A 26320-nucleotide genomic window follows, 5' to 3' on the forward strand; every position below is an offset into this window, starting at 1 on the left:
GCATATGATTTTTGCCCTCAAGAAAAGCCTACTGGCAGGTATTAATTAAATCGCTTTATTCACTAGATCCTGGTCTCTTTATCTGTGGAATAGGAAGCGTAGTTTAGAGTAAAATGCTCTGGAGTCATTGAGTTTTGGTCCTTACTACACCTCATTAATTGAGTGACATTGGGTGACTTACTTGACTTTTCTTTATCTTTAAAATCAGGATGATAATGGTATCTATTTTACAGGATGGTTATGAGAATAAATGAATGTTTGCAAATCATTTAGCGTATTCTCCGGCAAGTCACTGTCACCCCCCTCTCCATCTATATTATAAAATTTTTGATGGATTAAATGACATAATCTACATGAAAGCTTTGAAAATTTAGTAGTGCTATTTAGTAGTATTGTGCTAGTCACATATTTAATTTATGCACATAAAACTTTATACACTTAAAACAACAAAACAAACATAATAAAAAAGAGAATGAGAAATGGCAATTTACTGTGTCTACTCTATACAAAAAGCCTATGTCATGCAGATGCAGACGGGGGACATGATTGCGGGTCCCTCTGTAGGTGTCAGCCCTGTGCCTCTCACAGGGTGCTCAACTGGCTGGCTTGAGTGTGATTCAAATGTTTTCAAATAAACATTTTTCCAACAGCATGGCTCCTAAAGTAAGAGCCAAACACTTCATCTGTGGCTCAACTGATAAGGACAGACACTGTTTGAATGGCGGAGGAAAATACAGCTGTGTCAGATGTCCTGTTAGATGGCGAGTTGTTTCAGGTGTGGCATAGAAACCTGGCTGTACAAGTGCTGGTGAATGTTTTAACAACTGGTAGTCTGGCAGAAAAATAAAGCCCTGATTCATATCTTCTGCCAATGTTCCTAGTATAAATACTTCCACCATGGCTAGCATTATTTTATAAATTATTGAACTGTTAAGTTGGTCGAGTTTAACTTTTAATAATGGCTGTGTTTACAGGCTGGCTTGCACAATTCCTAAAAATTTAATGATCGGTTTTCACAAGCCAGTACAAGCCTATTGCAGGCACTACTGAACAAATCCAGCATCTGCACTGTCAAGATTTGAGAGAAAGAAATCTGACAAGTGCAGCCTGCCGTGCTTCATACCTGTGCCGGTGATGAGACAAGTGTGGGGTGAGAGCTTAATGAGAACAGGAAGTCATTAAGCTTATGGCTGATAAACACTATTCGTTTACTCTCATCACCATCCTGTAAAGTAGACACTGTTACCATCCTAATTTTACAGACTAAGAAAAGTAAAAAAGTCACCCAATTAATGGGTTGAGGTAAACTGCCATGAGCCTGACTCCAGAGCATTTTGCTTTTTCCTCTAAATTACACTTTCTATTTCACAAAGAAACCAGGACCTAGACAGTAAAATGAGTTAATTAATGCCTTCCACTATCAACAAATACCCATCAAAGGTAACACATTGTCAGAGAAAGCTCTTGGCCTCTAGGTTCCAATAATAGCCTTCAGAGACAAGCAATCTCAAGGGAAAACATAGCTATTCATAAATTCCTTTCTATACATTGCCTTTAAAACTCACCCCCTGCAGAAGTTCCTATTCTAGTATAGAAAAACAACATTGTCATTTCTTTAAAAAGTCCTCTAAACTTTAGTAAACACTGTTGTTTTACTTGTGTTTTATTGTAGTGTAGCATACGGTTACTTGTTAGACACTTGGAAAGCGTTTGGGGGAGTATTTGTACACATAATTGGCCTCTCCATTAGAGTTAAGTAATTTTGAAATGGGATAGAAGACTAGTATCTTCTATAAACTTCTGATTTCCTGTCTCATTTTCTTCTCTTGTCAGACCGGATTGTTCTTGTTTTAGTTTAGGGCAAGGATGGAGCTGAGAAGGTCTCTTGGGGTTAAGATATATTACAATCAATGAAAGAATCTTGAAAAGATCTCTGAACATACCCCTAGCTACGAAGCCAAACCTTACAAAATGAGAATTTAAAAGCACAAAGGAGTTCGAAGTTGTTGACCTAATTGGAGTGCATCCCTATGAGGATGCCAACATCCGGTCCAGACCACCTTCTGCTCTTACCTGCACTGGGTGAATCCTGGTTTTGATGCTTCCTACACCTTCCACCGTGGTGACAGCAGCCCCATACAGAGAGCAGATGGGCACCAGGCATGCAGTAGCTGGAAAATGGCTATGATGGAATTAGGTAAAGAGAACACATTGGAATCATATGGAGAGGGCAACACAGTGCAGGGAGTCAGAGCAGTTATTTCAGGAGAGTCGTGAGACCGTATTTCCCTGAGAGTACAGAGCAGACTAGATATAAAACCATAAATTTCTGGGTGTGCCCAAGAAAGGACTTACATATGGCTTGTGAAGAATGGTAGAAAGAAACAGAAAGAATGAATAACGAAGACTCTTTTGTGTAGGACCTCCAAGAGACCCTCATTGTCCATTTTGTTTTCTCATTCTAGGGAAAAAGATAAGGAAACTATACGGGTAGTTTTGCCCTATGATTCTCAATTGTGGAAAACTTTTAAAAATACAGATACTCTGCTTGTGCCCTAGGCCGATTAAGTCAGAATACCTGGGTGGGATCAGTTAGTCGCTTTTTAGAGCTCCTCAGGAGATTCCAGTGCAGGCCAGTGTGCAAGGTGCTGTTTTTGTGCCCTTGTCTTGACTGTCTCTCCCACACTAGCGCACGTGTCAATGATGTGGCAGACGCGGTTAGCACCAGGTTCTCATGTCACCAGTTGGGAATGGGGTCCAGGTCCCCACTCGAGCGAAGTTTCATTCTCCTTTCAGGTATGGGACATTGTTCCTTTCCTGGGGAATATTTCCTCTCCTCTCCTCCCCAGGCTGAGAGCGTGAATGTGGCTCTCCTGAACAGATAGAGTGCTGAAGCCACCCGGCTGACCAGCGCGGGACCCTGGAAGAGTGCTTGGCGTGCAGAACTAGGGTGGGCCCCAGGTGACCGCGTGCAACAGGTACAGCTTTGTTTTTCATGCTCTGCAATTCCCTCCTCCTTAAGGTTTGCTCCCTCTTGATCTTACCCCTCTCCCTTTTCCCTCAGCGACTCTCCCAGTGCTCACGGCTCCCTTGCCCACGCGCCTCAGCCAGGGAACAGAGGCATGGGCTCTCTGCACCCTCAGCCTGCGGCCCCTCATTTATGTCCGCAGTGTCTCACCTCCACTCAAGGCCCGGAGGGTGTGGGATCCTGCCTGCTCCCCTGCCATGCTCCAGATGCCATCCTCTCTTGTCTCTAAGGGGATGTGTCCCATCATCAACGATCCCCCACTCTCTTCCTTTCTGTAATAGCCTCTCATTTCCCTGAATCCCTCACATTTAGAAATAAATTCAAGTGTTTGCTGTGCTAAAAAATGTCCAAAAACCAACGGCCCAACTTTCTCTCCTTCCTCAGTCAAGTTTCTTCACGAGCTGTCCACAGCCTCCTCATCCTCACTCACTCCCAGACCGACCACACTGCCAGCCCCGGCTTTCTGCTGACACTGCGCTGGGGGCACTCCGGTGGCCCTGGACCAGGCCTTGGTGTTTCACACTAGTCACCACTTCTACCTTCTTGGAACTTTCTCCTCTCCATGTTCCTCCTCCGTCTCTGGCCTCCCCCTGTTGGGCTCCTTTGTGGGCTTCTTTCTTTGCCCATTTCCCTTTCTGCCGCTCCACAGTGTCCCGCACTTATGTGCTCTCCTTTGGCTCCTCCGCCTTCCAGCTGGCCTGGCTGAAAACCTGCCTTTGCCACGACTTGGCCCGTGAAACCTCCAGCAAGTTGCTTAACTTGCCTCAGTTTCCTCTTTTGAAAACTGTAAATGATAGTCATGCTTATCTAGAAGTTGTTTAGGGGGCTGAAATATAACAATATATGCGAGCTACTTTGAATAGTACCTGGCACACAATAAGCATTCAATAAATGTTATTTTTTTTATTATCATTGTTATTATTTACGTTGATAACTTCCAATAAGTTACAGCTTGGGATGAGACCTCTTCTCTAAGTAACAGACCCGTCTATCTAGATGCCTGCTGGACAGTCCCTCTTAGGTGTCCCATAGTTACCCCACAGCTAAACTTACCACTTCTCCCTCCTCTGCTCCTCCTCTTCCAAGTTCCCTAATTTGTAAACCGCACCACCCAGTCCCCTAAGGCAAAAACTTGAAAATCATCCTAGACAGCTCCTCCTTCACCACCACATGCAGTCACTGAGCAAATCTACGTTTTTTAGATCAAGGAGATGGTGGCTCAATCCTGCAGTGTGACTTAAGGTCTCATTTAGCCCCTCCAGGCAAACAACTCTTCTTAGTGTTGTTGAAGACATGAATCTTCCACTAGGACTATTGCTTCTTGGATTAAGCCATTCTCACCTGACTCTTACCCTGAAATCTCCGACTCAAAAGCAAAGGAAGTATTTTTAAGGTAATAGAACACAGCCCTGAGAGACTGGCAAGCAGGATGATATATTTCGATGGGAAGAGGGTCTGTGGGAAGATCTGGAGTTCAGGAAGTTGAGGGACAGCAGGCCTGGAGACACCTGGAGAGAGGAGGGGAGGAGAGGAGGCAAGCGCTACGCCCACCCCAGGTGTGCCCAGAGCAGGGGCCAGACCCACACAAAGGATACTGGATGGTCTTGGTCTTGGGGTTGTATCGTGACACCATCACCGTGCAGGCACCGCAGCCTCCTCCTCCACAGGCATATTTCGTGCCCGTGAGACGGACTTGAAGGAAGGGAGTCAAGGAAAAGGGAGTCAGAGAAGCCCAGGCTGCTTTGGTTTTACGTTGTTCCCCCCACCAATACTGATAACAAGCAATACATTCTCTTGAGTCTTGAACCAAGGTGGCCAGTTTCTTGCTTAGAGAGATTTTTCAGCTTTTTGCTTATAAATGAGTTCATGATGAAAGGTGAGAAGAAATCCTTACAGATACACAATGCTTTATCTGAAAACCTCGGGTCCAGGTGCATTTCTAAATTAAAAATTTCCTAGATTTTGGGACAGTAATAATATAGCACTCCCAGTGGGTCTGGGGCAGCACCTTGTAATCGAAAACATTAACATCTCTGTAGTGAACTATATAGATATTCACACTAAGTAGGGTACACTAAGACTATAGAGAGCCTCATGCCGCTTAGGTCAGGGTTTGCATCCAAATGAGTTATGAAAAAGCCTGCTGAATTCAGAGCTGTGGACAATGGATTCTGGACCCGTGTAACATTACTGCTTTAGAGGTGGTGGGAGGTGGTTTGTGTGCAGGACTTAGAAAAAAATCCCTGCCCCACCTCCCAGGCTTAACTTTCCCCGGTAGGACAATGTCATGCTTTTACCTTCTTACGGGATTAGAGAATATTAATTTAATAACTGTGGCTCCTGAACCAGTAATGTCAACAATCACTGTGTACTTTTTTTCATGTAAGATAATTGCATATTTTCACAAAGGGAGAACAAATAACTTACATAAATCCCCTGCTTTAGGTTCTACAAGAATTTGCTTAGAACTCTTTTCTGGGTGAAGTTTAAAAAGGATTTCGTGGGTGGAGGTTATAATTGGCTTGGGTGGAGGTTAAGATTAATTTTTATCTTGGAAATTGCTGCCCTTGCAGAGGTAACACAGGGTCAGAGCAAAGAGCTGAGAGTCTCTGCCGAGGCCCAGAGGGGCTGCACATCACCCTGCGCTGGTCTTTTGTCCCCAGCCTGAGCTCACGACTGCTCTGGGACGGGCTCAAAGTAATGTGGGTCATCCTTTAGTGAAAGGGCTCCACTGAATAGAGCATGAAAGGCAAGGAAATCCTTCATTTCTGCTTTTGGTCCTAAAATTTCCAAGTAAAGACATTTCTGCTGTCTGGCTCAAAGATGGAGGTCACTTTTCACTTTGTCAGACCTTAAAACAGCTCTGTGATGTGGTTCTGTCCTCTGGACCCCCCACAGCTAGCTCAGTGCCCCTTCCCTCTGCCCCTGCTAGAAGAGCCTGACTCAGTTACTTCCATGTTCTGCCCACTCATCCTCAAGTTCATAATTAGGTACGGTTGTCACATAAAATATAGGACTCTCGGTTAAACTTGAATTTCAGATAAGCATCAGATGATATTTAAGTGTAAGTATGTCCCATGCATTCAAATTCAAATCTAACTGGGTGTATGGCATTTTTATATGCTAAATCCACCAACCCTACTTAGGTCAAATACAAGCAATACATCAGAAGTTTGCGTTTTGATCCTTTACGTGGAAGAGCTTTCTCAGTGCGCCCCAAAACACAGCCCTACAGTATATCCAGAAGTTTCTCTGAGACTAAACAGGGCAGCCAACGTGTGCAGTTGAACCTGGAGTTTGTATTGGAATCTGGTCATTCTCAATGAGTTATTGTGTCCCTCTGTGCCAGGCGGGGAATGTGACATCAGAGTCAAACTTGGTCCTTTGCTTCAAGGATCTATCTTATTGCTTATTTTTCCTTCTTTTCTTGTCACATCCTAGCACGTCCACCTCCAACTCTTTACATCTGTCAGAATAAATTTCTTTCAGTTTTTCACAAGCAACCATATTTTCTTGCCTCTGGCTCCATGCTGCTGACCTCAAGCCTTTGGTTTGCCCCCAAAACGCGTACTCACCCCTCCTCTGCTCCTTCCCTCCCCAAGCCCTGCTTGCGGGCCCTTCCCTGCACCCCCAGCTCGGCCCTGGCCACTTGCTCTATCTGCCACTTCACTGGCCGCCTCCCACACCAGACCGAGGGCAGAAGCTGAGTCGGTCTAGATGACTTCTGAGCACCTGGTGCTCGATAAAATGCGATAAATGCTAAATGAAGTGAGAATTATTTTGAGAAGTGCAAGAGATGTCAGGGCTGCAAAGAAGGGTATGTGAAGGGCAAACAGTCAGGGGTGCCTCTGAGACATCCCATGTTCCTGGTTTTATCCTACAGCCAGGATCTCACGGAGATCAAGCAACTCTAACGTGCTGCACCCTCCTGGCCCTAAGTAGCTGTGGGATTATCTGGTTCCGCAGGTCAGATTGCTTAAAACCAGACTCAGAGGTGTTGGGGGAAGATTACGCCGGGCAGGTTTGGGCAAGGCAGCCGAGATGGGTGCAGCAACGCAGCGGGAGGCTGTGGGTCTTGACGGGTCCTGTGACCTGGGCAGGGAGGGTGTGGAATGACAGAAGGGAGGTGGGGATGCCTCCAAACAAATTTTGCTCTTTGTGTGACTGTGTCCCACTCTGGGAATGATGCCTAAACCAGGGACCAACTCAGCTGCAAATTGGGGTTTTTGTGGCAGCCTGAAGTTTTTACAATATGGAGGACCTGCTTTAAAAAATATATAAAATTATGAATATAAGAAATATACAGGGGCTTTGGAAGGGGCCACGGCAGTCCATGAAGGTGACTTTGACAGAAATTCTGTGTTTATCCACAAATACTCATTCCTTATATTGGCCATTCATCAGAACCACCCACTTGAGAAACAAGTTAAAAATAGCATTCCCCACGCCATCCCAGAACTGTTGACTCTGATCAAAAGTGGGGAGCTGGAAGTGCCAGATGAGTCTTATTTACCCAGAACGACTTATTTATATTAGGCAGCGTAAAGGAATGTGGGGTGTGCTGGGAGATGGGGAAATGAGAGGCCGGGGGCGATTTTGCCTAAGGTTGGCTCTGGCCATGTTCACTTGGGAGTCCGTGAATTTTCATTTTGCTCCTAATCCAGGTGAAGTCTCCATTTTAGCCTGTCTAGAGAGAGCACAGTGATGTGTGTAGTGGTTTAGAAGTGACGGCAAAGGAGAGGGGTAGGGCTTGCTGAGTGCTGGCGAGATGTTGACACGGAGTAAAGGGGAGGGAGGAGGACCAGGGGGCCTGTCTGGAATGTGTGGGACAGGGAGTTAGGAGGCTGTCCTGGGCAGGGCAGTAAAGTGAGGGGTAGGAAACCAGACTGCAAGGGTGTGGGTCGTGAGAGGTGGAGCCCGGAGAGAAAACAAAGCAGCAGGGACAGACTAACGTAAGTGCTTGGCACATATAAATAAGTATATATTTCAAATACATTCTCACAGAAAGTTGCAAAATAGTACAGACAGTCCTATATGCCTATCACCCAGCTTCCTCCGATTGAGGACATCCCTCGTGGCTATAGTACAACATCAGAACCAGGAAATTGACACTGGTGCAGCACTGATAGCTAGATGACAGAACTTACTAAGATTTCGCCTCTCGTACATGCATTCACATGTGTGTGTACAGCTCATGCCATGTTATCTTATGTACAGATTTGTGTAACCACTGCCACAATCACTCCCTCTACTACCCCTTTATAGCTTCACCCAAACTTAAGAAATTCTTTTTTTTTTTTTTTTTTTTTTTTAAGAGACAAGGTCTTGTTCTGTTGCCCAGGGTGGAATATAGTGGTGCAGTCATAGCTCACTGCAGCCTCAAAGTCCTGGGCTCAAGCGAGCTTCCTGCCTCAGCCTCCCGAGTAGCTGGGACTACAAATGTACACCACCTCCTCCAGTTAATTTAAAATTTGTTTTTCTTTGTAGAGACCAGTGTCAATATATTGTATCACCATACTCTACTAATTTTTAATTTTTTTGATAGAGATGGGGTCTTACTATGTTGCCCAGCCTGGTCTCAAATTCCTGGCCTCAAGTGATCTTCCTGTCTCAGCCTCCCAAAGTGCTGGGATTATAGGTGTGAGCCCTTGGCCAAGAAATTCTTCTTGAATAACTATTTGCTGAAGAAATATTGATGGTCTCAGAGGAGTGGGGGAGTCAAGACCAGATGTGAGGAGCTGGGAATACATTAGTTACACTTTGGAGTTTTGAAGTATATTTATAAAGCTTTATTCTCTCTGATGAGGACTACAAAAAGGTGTAGGACAAGTCAGTGGAATGTCCTTGTGGGACACTATTGTCAGTGACATGCACTTCGGGACATTTGGCTGGATAAAAGTTTGGCTAGATGCTTCTGCCTAACACTCCTGAATATGAAATCACCATCAGGGTGACCCTGGGCCTCAAAGGCCATAAAGTTATTTCCAGAGCGAGCACACTCACGGTTCACTGGATGATTCTTTTGGTTTTGCTCAGGTAAAAAATACAGCAAATAGTGCATGAATCAAACACGTTTTGATGCATTCTCTGAACTCAAACTAGACTCTGCAAATAAAACACAGGTTCATTTATTTAGAACAAACATAGACTTTCTTGCTAAGTCCCAGCATGTTCTGTTTTACCACCCAAACCAGATCGATTACAGTAAAATGAAAGGATACGGACTTTTCTCAGGTAGAACAGGAGATTTGCCTCGGGATCAGCTTTCTTCTCTGTTACCTACATTATGAAGAGAGAAGGGATTTTAGGAAGATAATATCAACGTGTTACGGCAATTCTATCCATTGTTTGTGGGCCTGTTTTTGATAGGCTGTGGCTTTACAGGGAAAAAAAGAACAAAGAAAACCTTTTCTAATACTTGGAACTAGAATTTTGAAGAAATAGTGGAGCATGATTTCAGTGTCTCTGAATGTCCCAATATATATGACAAGTACAGATTCTGGATTGTTTTCCCTCAGACTTACCTGGGAAGGGCCCAGGTAGGGAACAGATATGTAGATTCCAAAATTGACTCACATTAACTCATGGCCATAGAAAGTCATAAAAAAGGTTAGCCAGAGATGATTTCCCAAAACAAGGGATTTTGCTTCCCTACCTCTGCCAGTAATTGATATGTCATGAAGGAGCCACTCCTGTCCCCCACCTGTCCCCTACCCTTCCCCCACCCGGTGAAATGGAGGTGCCGGTGTGGGAGGGGCGAGCAGAGTCCGCATGAGGCCCTCCCATGGAGCCCCAGGCTGCTACTGCCAAGAGACCGCAGCTGGCACGCGAGGGGAAAGCCTCAGCCCTACCCGGCCGTGAGGGACACAGACAGTTCCTCTGCTGGGCACGGTCAGGCAAGATGAGGGAGGTGAGTTGGAGAGAAACTTACATGGAAGACCAGCAACACTGACTCCCTCCCACCAAAAGCGCATAATTTTACTAAAAGTGTCTTTTTGTTTTTACAACCTCAGAAACAGACAGCAAACCACATTACTTCTTTTTACAATGCCTCCTATCTCCAAGTTTCAGGTCCTGAGAAGATTTACTCAGCCAGAGCTGGGCTTAGCGCGCCTCCACTCTAAGTCTTACTGTGCGTGGGGGACCAAGTACAGTGGTGATGCAGACACAGAGCATCGGAGTTATATTTCCTTTAACGCCATAATTGTGCGGCAGTGGAAATTATTTCAAGGTGGGAACAGACAGAGGATAGAGGATGATGATGGACAAGCCAGGCCGACTATGGCTCCTTCCTGTCTCCCCCACAGCAGGGGAGCGTGGCCTGATGACACTGGGCAGTGCTAGAAAGACACTGGTTTACCCGATACAACATTCCAGGTAAACAGTGAACGTTCCCTAATCACCTTAGCAGCCCAGTCAGCGCAACACCCAATTTAATGCTGTCCCCTTCAATCATGACAATGCTTTAGGACCAAAGAGCACAAATACGGCAAGGTTCCAAACGAAGAAGGAGAGAGGCAAGATTAGACTTTGGGAAATTAATCAAAGGCTGGCTGTCAACTGCAATTCTGACACTTAAAATAAATATTTTCCAGCCACTTAAAATAAATATTTCAGTAATCATATGAAAAATGCTGTGCTGAAGAAATGAATCCCTTTTTAGTAAGTATATGGAAAGAGGAGCAAGCTCACTAGTAATCAGAGAAATGCCAATAAAATCAACGATACAACACTTTACACCCAGCAGATCAGCAAAAGTTACAAAGTCTGATTGTACCAAGCGTTGGCATACCATATGTTGGCAAGGAAACAGCACCTGCTGGGCAGTGAGCCGTGGGAAATGTAACTTGTGCGGCATTCTGGAAAGTCACCTGGCAGAACCTGTGAAGTCACTTGGCTGCACTCTCACACAGAGATTCTCTTCCAGTGTCGGTGAGGAGACACATGGCAGGATGCTCACTGCAGCATGTCTTGGGGTAGTGGGGAGTTGGAAGTACCCTGTCTGTACTGGGTAGGCAAGGGAAGGGTACGTGCAGCCTGGACAACTATGCATTTAGAGGTGATTTGCCAGGTTTTCAAAGAGCAACATGGATAGATCTCAAAACCAGCGCTGAGTCATGAAAAAAACAAAAAGATTTAAAAATCACAGCATAATTTATGTAAGTTAAGAACGCACACACACACTGTGTGTATTTTAAGGATACATTTACATTTCTAAATAACTATATAGAAGGTAGATGGAAAGAGTACAGATTTAAAATGCACAAGAGAGGATGCCTATGGGGGAGAGAAAGAAAGAGAAGACAGACAATGAAAATAAAATAATATGAAACAAAAGAGGAGCCTTGTCTAGGTTGTGGCGGTGGCGTTGTGCTATTGATGGAGGGGTGTGCTTTATTCAACCTGTGCCCCTCGGTTGAAAGGAAAGAAAAACAGCAACAACAATTTCTTCAGGCCAGGCATGGTGGCTCATGCCTGTAATCCTAGCACTCTGGGAGGCTGAGGCGGGCGGATTGTTTGAGCTCAGGAGTTCGAGACCAGCCTGAGCAAGAGCGAGACCCCCATCTCTACTAAAAAAATAGAAAGAAATTAGCTGGACAACTAAAAATATATAGAGAAAAAATTAGCCAGGCATGGTGGCGCATGTCTGTAGTCCCAGCTACCAGGAGGCTGAGGCAGGAGGATCGCTTGAGCCCAGGAGTTTAAGGTTGCTGTGACCTAGGCTGATGCCACAGCACTGTAGCCCGGGCAACAGAGCAAGACTCTGTCTCAAACAACAACAGCAACAACAACAACAACAACAAAAAACAATTTCTTCAAAGAGTTGTGAATATTTTCCTCTCTGTGGCCATTTGTAACTTGTCTGAGAAATTTGTAAAAGAGAAGGGAATAAAAATATTGGCTTTGAATTCAGGTTGTCAGTCCTGGAGAGAGAATGATTATTATAATACAATACTAAAGAATAAATTAAACTATTAAAGATCATAGTTTTATTAATCAACAAAGGCAAAGCAGTAAAGGCCTTTTTCCTCACACTCAGAAAAGTTCTTAGCCTTTGAATTACTGCAAGCTGTCACCCAGCAAGTATTTTCCTGATGTTCCAGTTGGCTTCAGGTCATTCAAGGTCACTGACCCCAGGCTTTCTTTGTTCTTTTCTTTCTCTTTCCCTTTTTATTAGTTCATAGGTTTCCTAAAAATGACCTTTTCTTGTTATTCGACAGGCAAAATTCCCAAGAATTTTTGCTTCTATTAAAGTTTTATCTCCTCCTTCAGAAAGAACATCAGTCATCTAATATAACCGAGGCTTGAGAAGCAAAAACACTACAAGTTACACTCTAAAATAATTTTCTACTTTATTATTTTACTAGTTTTTCTCTAATTGTCTCAAACATTTAGATATAGGCCGGGCGCGGTGGCTCACGCCTGTAATCCTAGCACTCTGGGAGGCCGAGGCGGGCGGATCCTTTGAGCTCAGGAGTTCGAGACCAGCCTGAGCGAGAGCGAGACCCCGTCTCTACTAAAAAATAGAAAGAAATTATATGGACAACTAAAAATATATAGAAAAAATTAGCCGGGCATGGTGGCACATGCCTGTAGTCCCAGCTACTCGGGAGGCTGAGGCAGAAGGATTGCTTGAGCCCAGGAGTTTGAGGTTGCTGTGAGCTAGGCTGACGCCACGGCACTCACTCTAGCCTGGGCAACAGAGCGAGACTCTGTTTCAAAAAAAAAAAAAAAAAAAAAAACATTTAGATATGCATTTTGACTTTAAGCACCTCAAACTTTTCATTTATTTGTTTTTCTTTTTAAAGCACAGGGCTGAGAACACCTGGCTCAGGCTAAGCACTGGGGTCGCCTCCTGTCTTCTGTCCTGGGGAAAGTAGCCTGCTTATTGCACGGTCCAGGCAGGGGCGCTGCAGCCTCTAGGTGAATTGATTCACCCGAGGGAATTTATCAAGGCCAAGCAAAATCATTTGAGAGTTCTTCGCTATTATCATGCGCAATGTTATATATACCTTCTATTAAAACAGCGCTGGTGAACTCAGGTAGAGCTATATCCAAATAAAGGAGGGATGTGAGTTTTTCGCATCTGTGTCCTGAAGTGCCCAGCTGTCAGAATTCACTCCCATCATAATATAACAAATAAAACAGTTTGTTGCTGATTCAAAAGAAAAATAAAAAGCAAAAAAAAAAAAAAAAAAAAAAGAAAAGAAAGAAAGAAAACCCCTGCACTCTTTAATAATTTTGCACCAAAACTTGGACGAACAACCCATGTTTAAGTTCATACCACTGTATATGACTCAAAAAAGAAGAGAGAGGTTAAGGAAATAAGAACTGGCAACATAGCAAAAAAAAAAAAAAAAGAAAAAAGCTTGGCTTTTATTCTTGGTATATAAAATTCATATTAATCATGTTGTACACTCACCTTTCGTCCATTCACAAAAAAAATCAGCTCATCAGAATTGGGAAGGGAAGGCATCACGACAAGAAAAAATGCGTTTGCGGTGATAGACTTGTTTTGTTTTATGTTCTTTTAAAGAGCAGGTATGTTAGAGTAGTCGCTTTGGAAGCCTATCAGCCCTGGGGAAGCCCAGGCTGACAGCGGCAGCCTGACGCGACTCGATTTATAGTCACCCTGCCAGACAGGAGCACCAACCAGGGTGCTCACCTGCCCTGCCCACGGCCCACGAGCCCTTCCAGCAGCTCTTGGCAGTGCTGGTTCTCTCCTTCCCATAAGTGAGTCAAGAACAGCATCTTCATTCTCCCTTTGAAGTCCAGGACTGGTTGCCCCAGGGAAATGTGTTTAAAGTCAGGGACCAATAATAAAAAGTGAGTTTTAAACAGGCTATTACTTTAAAAAAAAAAAGGCAAAACCAGAAACTAGCCAATTTATAAATCAGTTTGATGCTACCAACACTCACGAGACCTTAATTCTTTCTCAGGTTTCTCTTGTGTGAAAGGGCAAAGGGAGATTCCACCATGCACATACTAAAGACTTCATCAAAATGTGTCTTTAAAACTTGACTATAACACCCTGCAACTATATTCTCTTCCTTAATCTTTTTTGTACTCACTTGTTTTGTCAAATTTAAGGGTTCAAGACATCAAATTACTTAAAACCACTAGCATGTGCATAGGCTTGCCACGGGGCTGGAGGCTGTTCTCAGGACTCCTTTAATTCTACAACAGCTCAGCAAAGTATTATCATCATCACTTTTGCCTCACAGATAAGGAAACTGAGGCACAGAGGCATTAAGCAACTTGCCCAATATCACTCAGCCAGTGAGTGGCAGAGTTGCTCCCAAGTCTGTATCTTTAAGCTCCTTCCTGTGCTGCAGATGGGAGTGTGGTAGGAAATGAGGCCAGAGGAGTAGTTAGTGGCCAGGTCATGTAGGCTTGGTAAGGTTTTGCAGAGGGTTCTAAATATTAATATGACGGGAAGCCATTGGAGGATTTTGAGCAGAGGGTGGGAGGATCTAAGATCTAAAGTTTTGTTTTTTTTTTTTTGAGTGACAGAGTCTCTCTCTCTGTTGCCCAGGCTGGAGTGGAGTGGCATGATGATAACTCACCGCAGCCTCCAACTCTTAGGCTCAAGTGATCCTCCCACCTCAGCCTCCTAAGTAGCTGGGACTACAGGTGTGCATTAATTTTTAAATTTTTTTGTAGATACGAGTCTCAGTATATTGACCAGGCTCCTGGCCCTAAGTGATCTTCCAGTCTCAGCTTCCCAAAGTGCTGGGATTACAGGTGTGAGGCACTGAGCCCAGCCAAGAACTAAGACTGCATTGGCTGCTGGGTGGAGAATGAAGGGTGAGGGCAAAGTGTGAGAGAGACAGTTAGAAGTCATGACAGTGGCACAGTCAAGAGATTATGAAGTGTGAGACAGGGCAGGGTGGGGGAGGGAGGAGGAAAGGGGCCAGATGTGCTGGCAGGTTGGATGTGGTATGTGTGTGAGGTGGAGAGAAGGGTGAGGATGAGGTCAACCTTTTGGGCTGAGCAATTGGGTGAATGTGGTTATCTTTTACATCCTAAGTCCTATTTGGACATATTAAGTTTGAGATGCCTAAAAACCATGCAAGTGAAGATGATGAGTGGTTTGCTAGATAATTGAGGCTGACTTCTTGGTTTTCTGGAAAAGTTATTGCTGGAGAGAGTGAGCTCCAGGTCTAGAGCAGGATTTTACCTGGAAAGATTCCAATCCAGTCTTCCCTAAAGTCCCTGGTTCTAGCCTCACCGACTAGGCAATGTGGCGGCCACTCCCATCTTGCCGCCTCAACAATTCCCACCCTCATCCCCTATGAGTGCTCCTTGCCTGAACAGGGTTTTGAAGGATGAATAGGAGTTCATCAGAAAAACAAAGAAAAGACATTTTTAGCAGATGGAATCATTTGCACAAAGTCAAAGAAGTTTATCATTGAATATTGTTATTCAGAGATTTAAAAGTAGTTTATTTTATTGTTACACATGCAAGGGAATGAGTGACAGGAATATGAATATCAAATAAAAACAATTCATTCATTAAAAAATATTTATCTTTGCCTGACAAGTTCCTTGCTCCCATGGAGTTTAGGTAGGGGGTGTGTGTGTGTGTGTGTGTGTTCTGTGGGAACTGTAAAATAGTAGGTATAAAAAGCCATGTGTTTCTAATGTGGCAGGATAATAAACAACTAGAGTAACAGGTAACTGCAGGAAATGGTTAGCAACGTGATAGACAGGATAAGATGATAAGAAGTGACTTAAGGGACTAGTTCAGTTTCAGGTAGTCAGTGACGGAGTGCATTCGCACTAAGTCATAAAGGGCAAGCCATCAAGACAAGGGCCGGGGAAAGAGCAGCAAGCATGGCGGCCCTGAGGAAGATGCTTGGCGTGTGGGAACAGCAGAAAGAAGGCCAGCACGGCTGAGTGTGAGGGTGGGGGAGGGTGTGGTGAGAGAAAATCAGAGAGATGGCGGTTGCCAGGACAAGCGGCTTGGAGGCTTCTAGTGGGAAGGGAAGCCATCAGAGGGTTTTGAGCTAGGACGTCACATGATGTGATTCGCAGTAGGGCATTCCAGTGTGTGGAGAATGAATTATTGCTGGTAGGAGGGCAGCACGGAGACTAGATCTGAAGCCATTTCTGTGTGCTTTGGGCTACTGGTGATGGTGGCTTAGACTAGGGTGTAGGGTGGTGGTGACAGAGACAGAGAAAAGGGGACAGACATGCTGTGACTTTTGGATGTAGGTCCAACTGGACCAGTTGACAGATTAGACAGGAGGAGGGTAAAGGAAAGAGAGGACTTGGAGATGAGTCCTGGCTTTCTGGCTTGAGCAACTGGCTGGGATGGGAAGACAGGGGATGATGGAGTCAAAGTCCTCTCTAGGACTCCCCCAGTGTAAGCCGCTGTTTGACTTCCAAGCACACGTGTCAGGTGGATCTAGGAATCTGGAGGTCAGAGAGGGGTCCAGACTGGAGATGCCAATTGAAGGATCATCAGCTTATAGATGATATAAGCAAACACTCCATGGGAATCGTAATGTGCTGGGGAAAAGGTCATCTTCCTACTGTGGCGGGATAATTTTGGGCAGTTAGCTGATGTGTTTCTTTCCTCACTCTTTAGGCACCAGTGGGGGCAGCCCACACCGCCTATCTTCAGAGCAGGATCAGAGGACAGGAAAAGAACTAGGTCATGCTCAGGCTGGGTTTCAAAACTGGCCTTTGAGACTTGTGGCAGGGATGTCAAGAACAAGGACAGGTAACATGGTAGACAGGGAGACCTAAGGCAAGTGTCCTGTCCCAGGGCCATTTGTTCTGAAGCTGCTACGAGAACCTTGTATTGCTGGCTTTCCTCTCAGTTGAGGAGGACCGAGTTTCTGCTGCCAGGTGGCATGAGCTTGAGATTGAATTTAAATGTGTGTGTGTGTGTGTGTGTGTGTGTGTTTAACTTTGTGTAATAGCTAAGCTTTATTCTGCACTCAAGCCAGGCAAAATGCCTCCCTACACTAGTTCATTTAATCTTCATGATAATCTCTGAGGTAGGAATATTATCCTCATTTTACAAACGAGGGCTCAGAGGCACCTAGGGAAAGATATGCACACCTGAGCCTGTGCCCTGTGAAATTGCTGTTTATAATTCCACATATAAAATGGGTTGTTTCCTCAACCACCGGGTGAGATAGAAGATAATTCCGTTTCCCTGGAATGCTGGAATACTCTACCCTAACAGCGTAATGAAAGTTTCCACTGCATGTGAAATAGAAACTATTACAGCTTTTAAATGTCAGGGCAATTTACCCATCAAGTTTTCAAAAACTGTAGGTCCTGACCCGGGATGCCTTTGAGTCCCTGGCTGGGGTGGCTTCTTCTTGCCACTGATGGGACCTGCTTCATAGGAAGACCCAGAATGACCTTCCTGAGATGTGTTGACAACTCTGAGTCCAGGCTCTTTTGATGCATTTTCAAGCAGATGGAGCTGCAGTGCCTCCCTGGTGAACAGAAATGTGTATATATGGAACACCAGCTGTTCTGAAAGATTGAACAGCACAGAGATCCTGCCGGGGCCCTAGGGCTCTTTGTTCAAACTTGTAATAATATGATGACGACCTGGTCACCCCTAGCATGTGAAAATCAGCAATTATACCTTGGAGTTAGACATTTCTTGAGTTCTTGCATTATCAGCAGGCTTGGATCATCTTTGCCCAAAGATAAAAACTACAGACTTCTCACCGTCTGGGCGGGGAAGCCTTACCCTCTCTGGACATGCAGGTCATGTTAGGAGCTTGGGGCCTCAGTAGTTTCCATGCCCTGCAGCCTAAAAGCACCAGCTGTTTAAACACGCGCTTATCGCTTCTCCACGTGTAACAAATAGAACATTCAGACACAAAAGGGGCTCCTTGAGACAGAAGCGCCTAAAGGGTACTGCTTTCCTCAAATATTTCCATTGCCTTTGCGTATATTTTACAATCTGTACTCGATTTTGGTGTTTCTGAATTCCGGTTCATCTCTAAGAATGGGGCTCAGTTCTGCCACCAAGTGGCCGGAGAATTCCATAGCCTTCTGCTACCAAGTTACTACTGCAGGAGCTGGAACAAACTTGCACGTGGAGGGCTGCGGGGGGCTGCTCTCCTTCCGCCCAGGGTTGGCCTGAAGCGTTCCCCACGGGTGTGCTGGGCTGAGAAGCCGGCGGGCTCTCCAGCACGTCCCCCCACCCACTGTGCTCACTGCCTCCTGGTCTTCTGACCGGCCGGTTTCAGCAAAGGGCATTTCTATCAGCACATTCCGTGTTGTCACTGTAACAAAATAGGTCACTTTTTAAAGCTTTTGCAGTTGTGACAGTGCAAAGACCGATGAGGTAGCATATTCTTAGCCTTCCCTCCTCCCTCCCCCTCGCAGAGAGGGTGTGTCTTCCTCCCCCACTGCTCTCTGTGGCCTCCTTACTTGGGAACAAGCCCCGGAGGGGTGGAGAGGAAACAAAAGGAGCACAGAGAGAGGCGGGGAAGAGAGACAGACAAGGCAGAACCCGGCAGAATTTGGTGGGTTTGGAGAAAGAGCAGTTGCAGGGCTTGAGGGAATTAGGTGGAAACAGCCTTTTCTAGAAGCGTTGTGTTGAGTTATACATTGGATTTCAATGAACATTCTTTGAGGGACACAAAGGTTGGGAAACATATTTACATTACTTGTGGTTGCCAGACTGTTTCTCTTAGTGCAGCTTAGTACACATCTGTGGGAACATGAATCTGTCGGTACACGAATTCTGGCCCACCTAGGGCCAGAAAGTTTACTGGGTTGCTGGCGGACTTTGTTGGAGGGATAACTGGTCATGCTTGCATAGGGAAGGAGCCTATGAGAGTGAAGGCATGGTGCCCGCTCCGTGCCCTGTCCTCTCCGTGCCCACCCACCCGTGATTCCGCAGTCTGCCCTCTGCAGGGCTGATGTGCCCACCTTTAGGGTCCACAAAAATGTCTTCCTTTCTTTTAAAATCAGAAGAAAATAATGAATATAAATTAGCCTGTATTATATTTGTGTGTGTTTTTTTAACCAATGCAGCTGTAAAATACAATTTGTTTTTTAGGGAGGAAAGGGCCCCAGAGGCGAAAGCGTTGAGGGCCGGGGAAGGTCCTAGTGCAATCCCTCTCCCCCTACTGTCCTCTAAACGGGCCAGGTCCTGCACTGCCTCCCCCAGCACAGGGCCGGCTGCCACCAGGGCAGGCTGAATTCAGTGGTGAAGTATCTGCAGTATTGTTTAGCCACAGACCTAAGCCAAATGCTTCAACTTTACATTTAATAAAACCCCTGCCTAGTTCCTCTAGCTATTGCTCAATTGTCCTGAATCCAGGTGGCCCTTCAGCATTCAGTGTCACATCCCCAGCTACCTAGTTCAGTGGGTCAAACCCATTCATTCTTTTCACCAGCTTCCATATGGCTAAGTGTTATCGACACCTTTTGGTTCAATGAAATTTAGTACAACTGAAAATTTTACTGCTAGAAAACTTTACTTTGGCCATCTCTTCTGTGGTTTGGTGCCATTTTGTAGCACCAAACCGGGAGCACGCAGACAGACGTGATACATACAGCAAAGGGGACTTTGTATTTGGCCGTGCTCACTATGACCTTGATTAACGGCCAGGTTGAAAAACTCCCTGATAGAGTTTTCTTTTCCTTTCTAGTGCCTCAAACTCATTTTCCACACGCAATTGGGATGATCCATTAAAAAAACAAAATGGAATGTATCACTAATGTGCCTAAATGCCTTCCGTGACTTGTCCTGTGTTTGGGAGAATATACAGATGCTATCGTGGCCCACATGGTCTGGGCAGCTGGCCCTCGCCCCGCTCTGGGCTCACCCACTGAAGGTGCTCCCAGCATGGGTGCTCCCGGTTCCCCGACCACAGCCCACACTGCCCACACCCTGAGCCTTAAGCAGGCGCTTCCTGGCGCCACCTGCTGCAGCTGCAGCTCTTTCCCTGGCTAATGCTCCCTTATCTTTCCTGGCGCAGCACCACTGTTGCTCTCTTAAAGGAGCTGCCTCTGACTCCCAAATCTGAAAGTTCCCTGACATAATCTTCACTGACCCCTTCATTTTTCTTCTTAGCACTTGCTAAGCTTGCAGTGACATTTGTGTGATGACTTATGTAATGTCAGTCTCTCCTGTTGGATCCTAAACTCCATGAGGAGAGGGTCTGTATCTGTCTAGTTCACCATGTGTCTCCAATGTCCTGCACAAGACTGACTTCATGTATGACTTTCTAAACACAAACGGATTTTTTAAAAAAGAAAAACCAAATCCAAAGTGTAATGACAACTTTATACTAAAGATTTTAGAGTGTTTTGCTGTCAGTTTCCTGTTCTTCCTCATTGAAGAACTGATAATGAACCTCAGCAGTGTGGCTGACAGAACAGTCTGTGTTCTTCCTGGATCCTCTTCTGGGGGGTCCATGTTGCTCTGAGTCCCTGCTCCAAGGTCCCACTGTGTTATTTCAGGGCCCTTCACACTCTTCACAGACAGGTCTGAGTTTTTGCTTATGTACTTGCTGAAGAAAAAGTCTTTAAGTGTCCAATCTCTATCAATTGATTTTTTCTGAAGTCTCGGCTTCTCTCCAATTTGCTTTGCAAATTTCTGCATGCCTGTTTTCCTTTTTAATAAAAAGGAATGTGTGGTGCTCCAGCTCTGTCTAACTTTAGCATCCTGTATCTGTGTTCTCTTGGGTAGCTGCGTTCTCTCTGCTGGGCCAGCACCGTCCATGGCTGTGCGTGCGTGAGGACACCGGCATTCTGGAATAACAATAATAAGAGTTAATTTTTATTGAGTGCTCACAATGTGTCAGGCACTGTCCTAAGCATGAGCTCATTTAATCCTCAAAACAAACTAACAAGGCAGGTACTATTATAAACCCATTTATAGATCAGAAAAACCGAGGCAAGAAAAGTTTAAGTAACTTGCCCAAGATCATACGCTAGCTACAGAGCCGGGATTCAAACCCAGGCAGCCTGGCTCCAGTGTCCTGGCTGGTAACTAGTGGGTACCAGGGCCTCCCTGGGGACTTGTGAATGCCATGAAATTTCTGGGCAGCTTTGGTAACTACCACCCCCAACTCCCATTGAAAGAAAGAGCTAATGAGTGGCTCAGGAAACCCATCGCCTCTCCTGCTCCCCTGGCAAGTAGGGTATTGCAGGTAGATGGTGGGGCTACGAAATGTTCTTCTGGTTCAGAAGTCACTGCTACCTTGGCTGTTCACTCTTTCTCAAGTGGGAGTGGCAAGAAGGGAACTGCCAAACACACATGGCCGTAAATAAGATGTTTAGAAGTCGATGACTTTGTACCTGTCATATGGCACAGTGCTGGTCATCACAGGGACTCAAAAATGGATGTCGAATGAAGGAAATAATAGGAGTAGAATGGGGTCCCAGGCTCCTGGCACATTTTTGATATTAAAAGCCATCCCTCCAATTTAACAGAAGACATTGAAGTGATTAAATTCACCCACAAAACTAAAGGACCAAGGAATAACACAGGGAAAACATGATCCAGTTTTAAATCTAACAAATCATCAGAGCACATCAAATGAGACACATAGCAACCAAGGAGCTGCGGGGGTTTCTCTGAGGGTGACTGTCTCTGAGGGTCACTTCTTCCACTACCCTGGTGCATCTCCCCCCCCAGATCTTTCTGGGCTGCTCACACTGCCTCAATCATGTGCACTACTCAGCTGTCCAAACCTGCTGCCGAGCCAGTGGCTGACCCACTCAATCCCGCTCTGTCCAGCCACTTCTCCTCACTTCCTCTTTTCATTTGTGCCTTGTTTTCTTATTTTTTTCTTTACTCTTTAATGTCTGTCTCATGCTTATGTTTTTTTCCCCTAGTGTATTCCTGATTTCATTTTCTCCTTGTCTTCCCCTTTAAATAATCATTTGTGATCACAATGGAAATTGGAAATTAATGACAAAAAGAAACAAAAAAATATGTAACTGTAGGTAAGTTTTATTTTCAGTACTTGTCTGTTCATGATAAACCAAAAGCATAAGATGTTATCTTCATAGCATAATTAATTTGAAAGTTTGGCTTTAAATCTTTTCTTTTTTTAAAAAAACATCTTTTCTGTATATATGCAAAGGGGTATAATAAATAACAGTTATTCACAGAGAGTCTTTTTCATTATTAGTGACCTTGGCTTAGTTCAGGGGGAGGTTCATTAAACTTAAAGAGATGTAAAAGTTGTCAGAATCAAAATGGAGTCACTAATGTTAAGAGAACCCTGACAAAGAGAGCTGAGAAAGGCCAAGAAGAGCCAAGATATTGGGCTTTCTCATGCCTAATATCAAAATCTATCACAAAAGACTCTACTAAAACCACAACCTTGAAGAAAGCCATTGCAACCTCACATAAGAAAATACTTCTGCAAGGACATCTGCCCAGCAACTGCCTGTCCAAACTTCAACTGGCATCACCCTTGTTATTGATATCTATAGGCAAGAATAATTACTTCAAAACAATTATGTAATCCTCCTCATTTTTTCCCTTGAAAACCCTTGTCTTCCTTTACTTCCCTGAATACACACATAGTTTACTATGACATGTGTATTCCCATTGCGATGCTTTATAATCCCAAATAAATATCTTTTCTTTCTGAGATCCTCTCTCTGTTTGTTATTTAGGTTGACAGCAGTTAAAACAAGTTTGCAAAATTCCAGCTCATAAGATCCTCTGTTTTCTGCATTTTAAAACTAACAATCATTGGCAGTTTTTTCTTTTCTAGTGATACACAAGGGGACTTCAAAAAGTTCATGGAAAAATGGAATTAAAAGATAAAAATAAAAAATATAAACTTTATGTTTCAACATAAGCTCCATCAATTTCAAGAAACTGTTGTAAGTGGACATAGCCATTTAGCTCATCTCTAAAAAGCTGAGGGTCCCAGGATTTAAACCCATCAATGCAGTCTTTTTACATTATTAACTGAAGAAAAATGGGTGTCCTTTAAAGATTTTTTAAGATTAAGAAACAAAAAGAAGCCAGAAGGAGCCAAATCAGGGATATAAAGATTTACACATGGATGCCTAATGATTTCCTATGGAAACTCTTGAAAAATTGCCCTTGTTTGATGAAAGGAATGAACAGGAACGTTGTCATGGTGGAGAAGGACTCTCTGGTGAAGCTCTCCCAGGTTTGTTTCTGCCCAAGCATTGGCTTTCTTAAAATACTCTCACAATAAGCAGATGTTATCATTCTTGGGCCCTCCAGAAAGTCAAAAAGCAAAATGCCTTGAGCATCCCAAAAAACTGTTGCCACGACCATTGCTCTTTCCTGGTCTGCTGTTGCTTTTGATTTCCACCTCTTGGTAGCCCTTGCTTTGATTGTGCTATGTCCTCAGGATCACACCGGAAAAGCCAGTTTCATCTCCTGTTACAATTCTTCAAAGAAATGCTTTAGGATCTTGTTCCCACTTTCCTTTGAAAAGTCCTGCTCTTGTCTGCAGCTGATCTGGGCTCAATGGTTTTGGTGCCCATTGAGTGGAAAGTTTGCTCAGCTTTCTCAGTGAGAATGTGTAAGCTGAACCAGTTGGAATGTCTTTGGTGTTGGTTATTGTTTCTGCTGCTGGTCATCTATGCTCTTCAATTAGGGCATGAACAAGATTAATTTTTCCCTCAAAAAATACTGTGGATGGTCTGTTGCTATGGGCTACATCTCGTCCATTCTCAAAATGAGTTATCCATATGGAAACTGATGATTTCTTTGGGGCATTGTCCCCATAAATTTTTCATAAAGTATCAGTGATTTCACCATTCTTCCACCCAAGCTTTACCATAAATTTGATGTTTGTTCTTGCTTCAATTTTAGCAGAATTCATGTTGCTCTGATAGGGGCTCTTTCTAAACTGATGTTTAATCCTTAGTGCCTCAAACTACATCCTGTTCAGACATGTCATAACAAGTTAGTAAGAGTTTATTTTGGCGCAAAAAAAATTTGAAATCTATGTATAATTTTTTCATAATATGCATTTTCCATGAACTTCTTGAAGACCCCTCATATATAGGAAGTTATAAGCAGACACACAAAGATCAGAATTTTGCTGTTCTTGATACTTTTCAAGAGCAAGGATTTGATACCTAGTTTTCCAAATTTATTTTCTGCTGCTATCTAAAGAGGATTAATGTAATCTGGACCCTGGTTATTCAAGGTGGTAAACATACAGATCTGCCAAGTGACTCATTGTCTTGTGATAGAAAAAGAATTCTAACAGTGTAGTGTCAAATTGACTCAACCAGTCCACACCAGTGTACTCACCATCCTGGGTAGCTCCTTCTCACCCTCAGGCTGTGCCCGCCAAGTTCTTCTTTATCCATATCCTGCTCCAACTCCACTGCTTTGTTCTGTCCAGAGCATAGGAAACCAATATTCTGAAAACAAGGACAGCCCTTCTGCAATAGTGAAATACTTTGTCCAATATTCCCAGGGAGGCGACACTACTGGTTATATAATCTTTAAATGAACATTGGTGTGGTTTTGTCCTTGCTGAGTTTAGAGGAAGGCAACATTGTATCTTCCTTACACTTTCAAGGCCAGGTGTCTGCTTCCATTAAACTCTTGCACCTGCATAGAGCTGGCAGCAGATGAGAAATCATCCCTTTCCTGAAAGCAGAATATACATCCATTTGTATTTGCATTATGTTAAACAGATGAATTGTTTAATGAGATTTACTCTGAGTTTTTTCGAAAAGTCCAAGTGGGAGAAAGAAACATCAAGTTATTTGAATCCATGTAAGGTACTTCTCTTTGCAGAATGGATTTCTTAAAACTTCCCATCTCTGTTTCTTACCCAGATGCTTCCCAAGAACTAGCGAATCAAGTGGAGAAAACAGCCAGAGTGGCCCAAACAGATTTTGCTTAACTTCCTCTGTTTGCACCCTACCTCTACTCGCACGAGAAGGGGTCTCGGAGCCGGCCAGTGAGCTCTTTGCAAGGCTTTCCTGCAGGGAGAACTGAGTCGCAGCTGCTGGTCGGTCGTCATTGTCACCCTGGTCCCCTGCGTCCCGGGGACGACGAGGTGGTGGCACCCGGTGAGGGTGGTAACGTTGTGGCAATCCAACCGCCAGCGCCTTCCTGCGCGTCCGCAGGTGCGCCGGGGCCTTCAGGTGCGGTGCGGGGTCCTCCCCAGCAGGGGGTCTTTCGGAGCCGGTCTGCGACGGGCGGTGGCGGGAGGGGACCCTGTACTCTCTGACTTTATCTGAGAAAGCAAAGCATTCGTGTCTCCGCGTGGAAGCGGGGAGTGTCGGTTGAGCCCAGCGGTTACTTCAGGGCAAACCGTAATTCGCCTTGGCCTCGAGGCGCTGCGTGGCCAACGCCTTTGCAAGCTCGGATTTGGTGGCTTGGATTTGTGGGCGGGATGGGGAATTTGGGCACCCAGAGAACCTGGGTCAAAAAGGCCAGGTGCTTCGCACCGGTGCTGGGTTAACTGCGGTTCATCAGGTTTGGGCGCAGTGGCCTCCCAGGCAGGCACGGTTTGAGTCTGTGCTCATTTTTTCGTAAAAGTCAGCAAGATGTCCCCGCAGCCCACCCACTCATTTCTCGTGACCTTCTCTTCCTAATGTTCAAGAAAGGCCTCCCCCTCCTAGCCCTGTCATACTGCCAGCTCCCCTTCAGGATGAGGTCCTGCCTGGGTGACCTCATCCCTGCACAGTGACAAGCTCGTCTGCATGTTTGGGACGGTGTCATCCATGCCAGTGCCCAGCAGCAGAGGGGAGGCGAAGTGCACCCCGGCCCTGTCTTAGGGGCGTGGTGACGACCAAGGGACTGCTGGGAGCTGGGAGAGGACTTGGGGTGCCTTGGTCCATGTCAGAGTTAGGGATGGTGTGGTTTCCAGCCAGGAGAGTTTTGTTTTGTCTTAAGTGTGTATGGGGTGGGGGTGGGGCATATATGGGGGAAGTTTCAGGGCCTTCAAAACCTTGCTGTCTAACGGCAACCTCCTTCCCCAGGCAGGAGGCTGGCTCCGCCTGAAGGTGGGCTCCTGCTCTGAGCGTGCACCGGGCCTTGGGACCCCACCTGTGTCCAGGGCCTCCTGCCTCCCACTCCTTTCTCTCAGATCTGCCTTCCCAGTTGGTGTTCCCCCTGGAGCTGCCCTTGGCTCACACCTTCCTCTCTTTCCTCCTTTGTTTTCTCTTTTTCCCTTTCTCTCCAGCCCTTGCTCTTTCTTCCCTCTGTGCAGTTGCACATTCTCGTGAGTTTCGTCTAGTCTTATCATTCTAATTACTAACTTGCACTCATGACTCATAAGTCTGTCTTCAGTCCAGACCTCTTGCCAACCTGAATTAACCTCCTGTTGG

At 45.0% G+C, this 26320-nt stretch overlaps 1 protein-coding gene across 1 annotated transcript in view; it reads right to left on the bottom strand.

Annotated features, from left to right (window-relative positions):
• Nucleotides 1-13505, bottom strand: part of LOC138395176 (aldehyde oxidase 4) — a 63315-nt gene extending 49810 nt beyond the window's left edge. Inside the window, exons 1-4 of the mRNA XM_069487786.1 lie at nucleotides 13452-13505; nucleotides 9250-9307; nucleotides 4624-4720; nucleotides 2074-2182 (exon numbers count right to left, since the gene is read on the bottom strand). Of these exons, the coding sequence (XP_069343887.1) occupies nucleotides 2074-2182; nucleotides 4624-4720; nucleotides 9250-9307; nucleotides 13452-13505 (318 nt within the window). The remainder of the gene's footprint in view (nucleotides 1-2073; nucleotides 2183-4623; nucleotides 4721-9249; nucleotides 9308-13451) is intronic.
• Between the last annotated feature and the right edge of the window lie 12815 nt (nucleotides 13506-26320).

The sequence above is a fragment of the Eulemur rufifrons genome, chromosome 1 (genome assembly GCF_041146395.1).
Source record: "Eulemur rufifrons isolate Redbay chromosome 1, OSU_ERuf_1, whole genome shotgun sequence".
Classification (NCBI taxonomy): domain Eukaryota; kingdom Metazoa; phylum Chordata; class Mammalia; order Primates; family Lemuridae; genus Eulemur; species Eulemur rufifrons.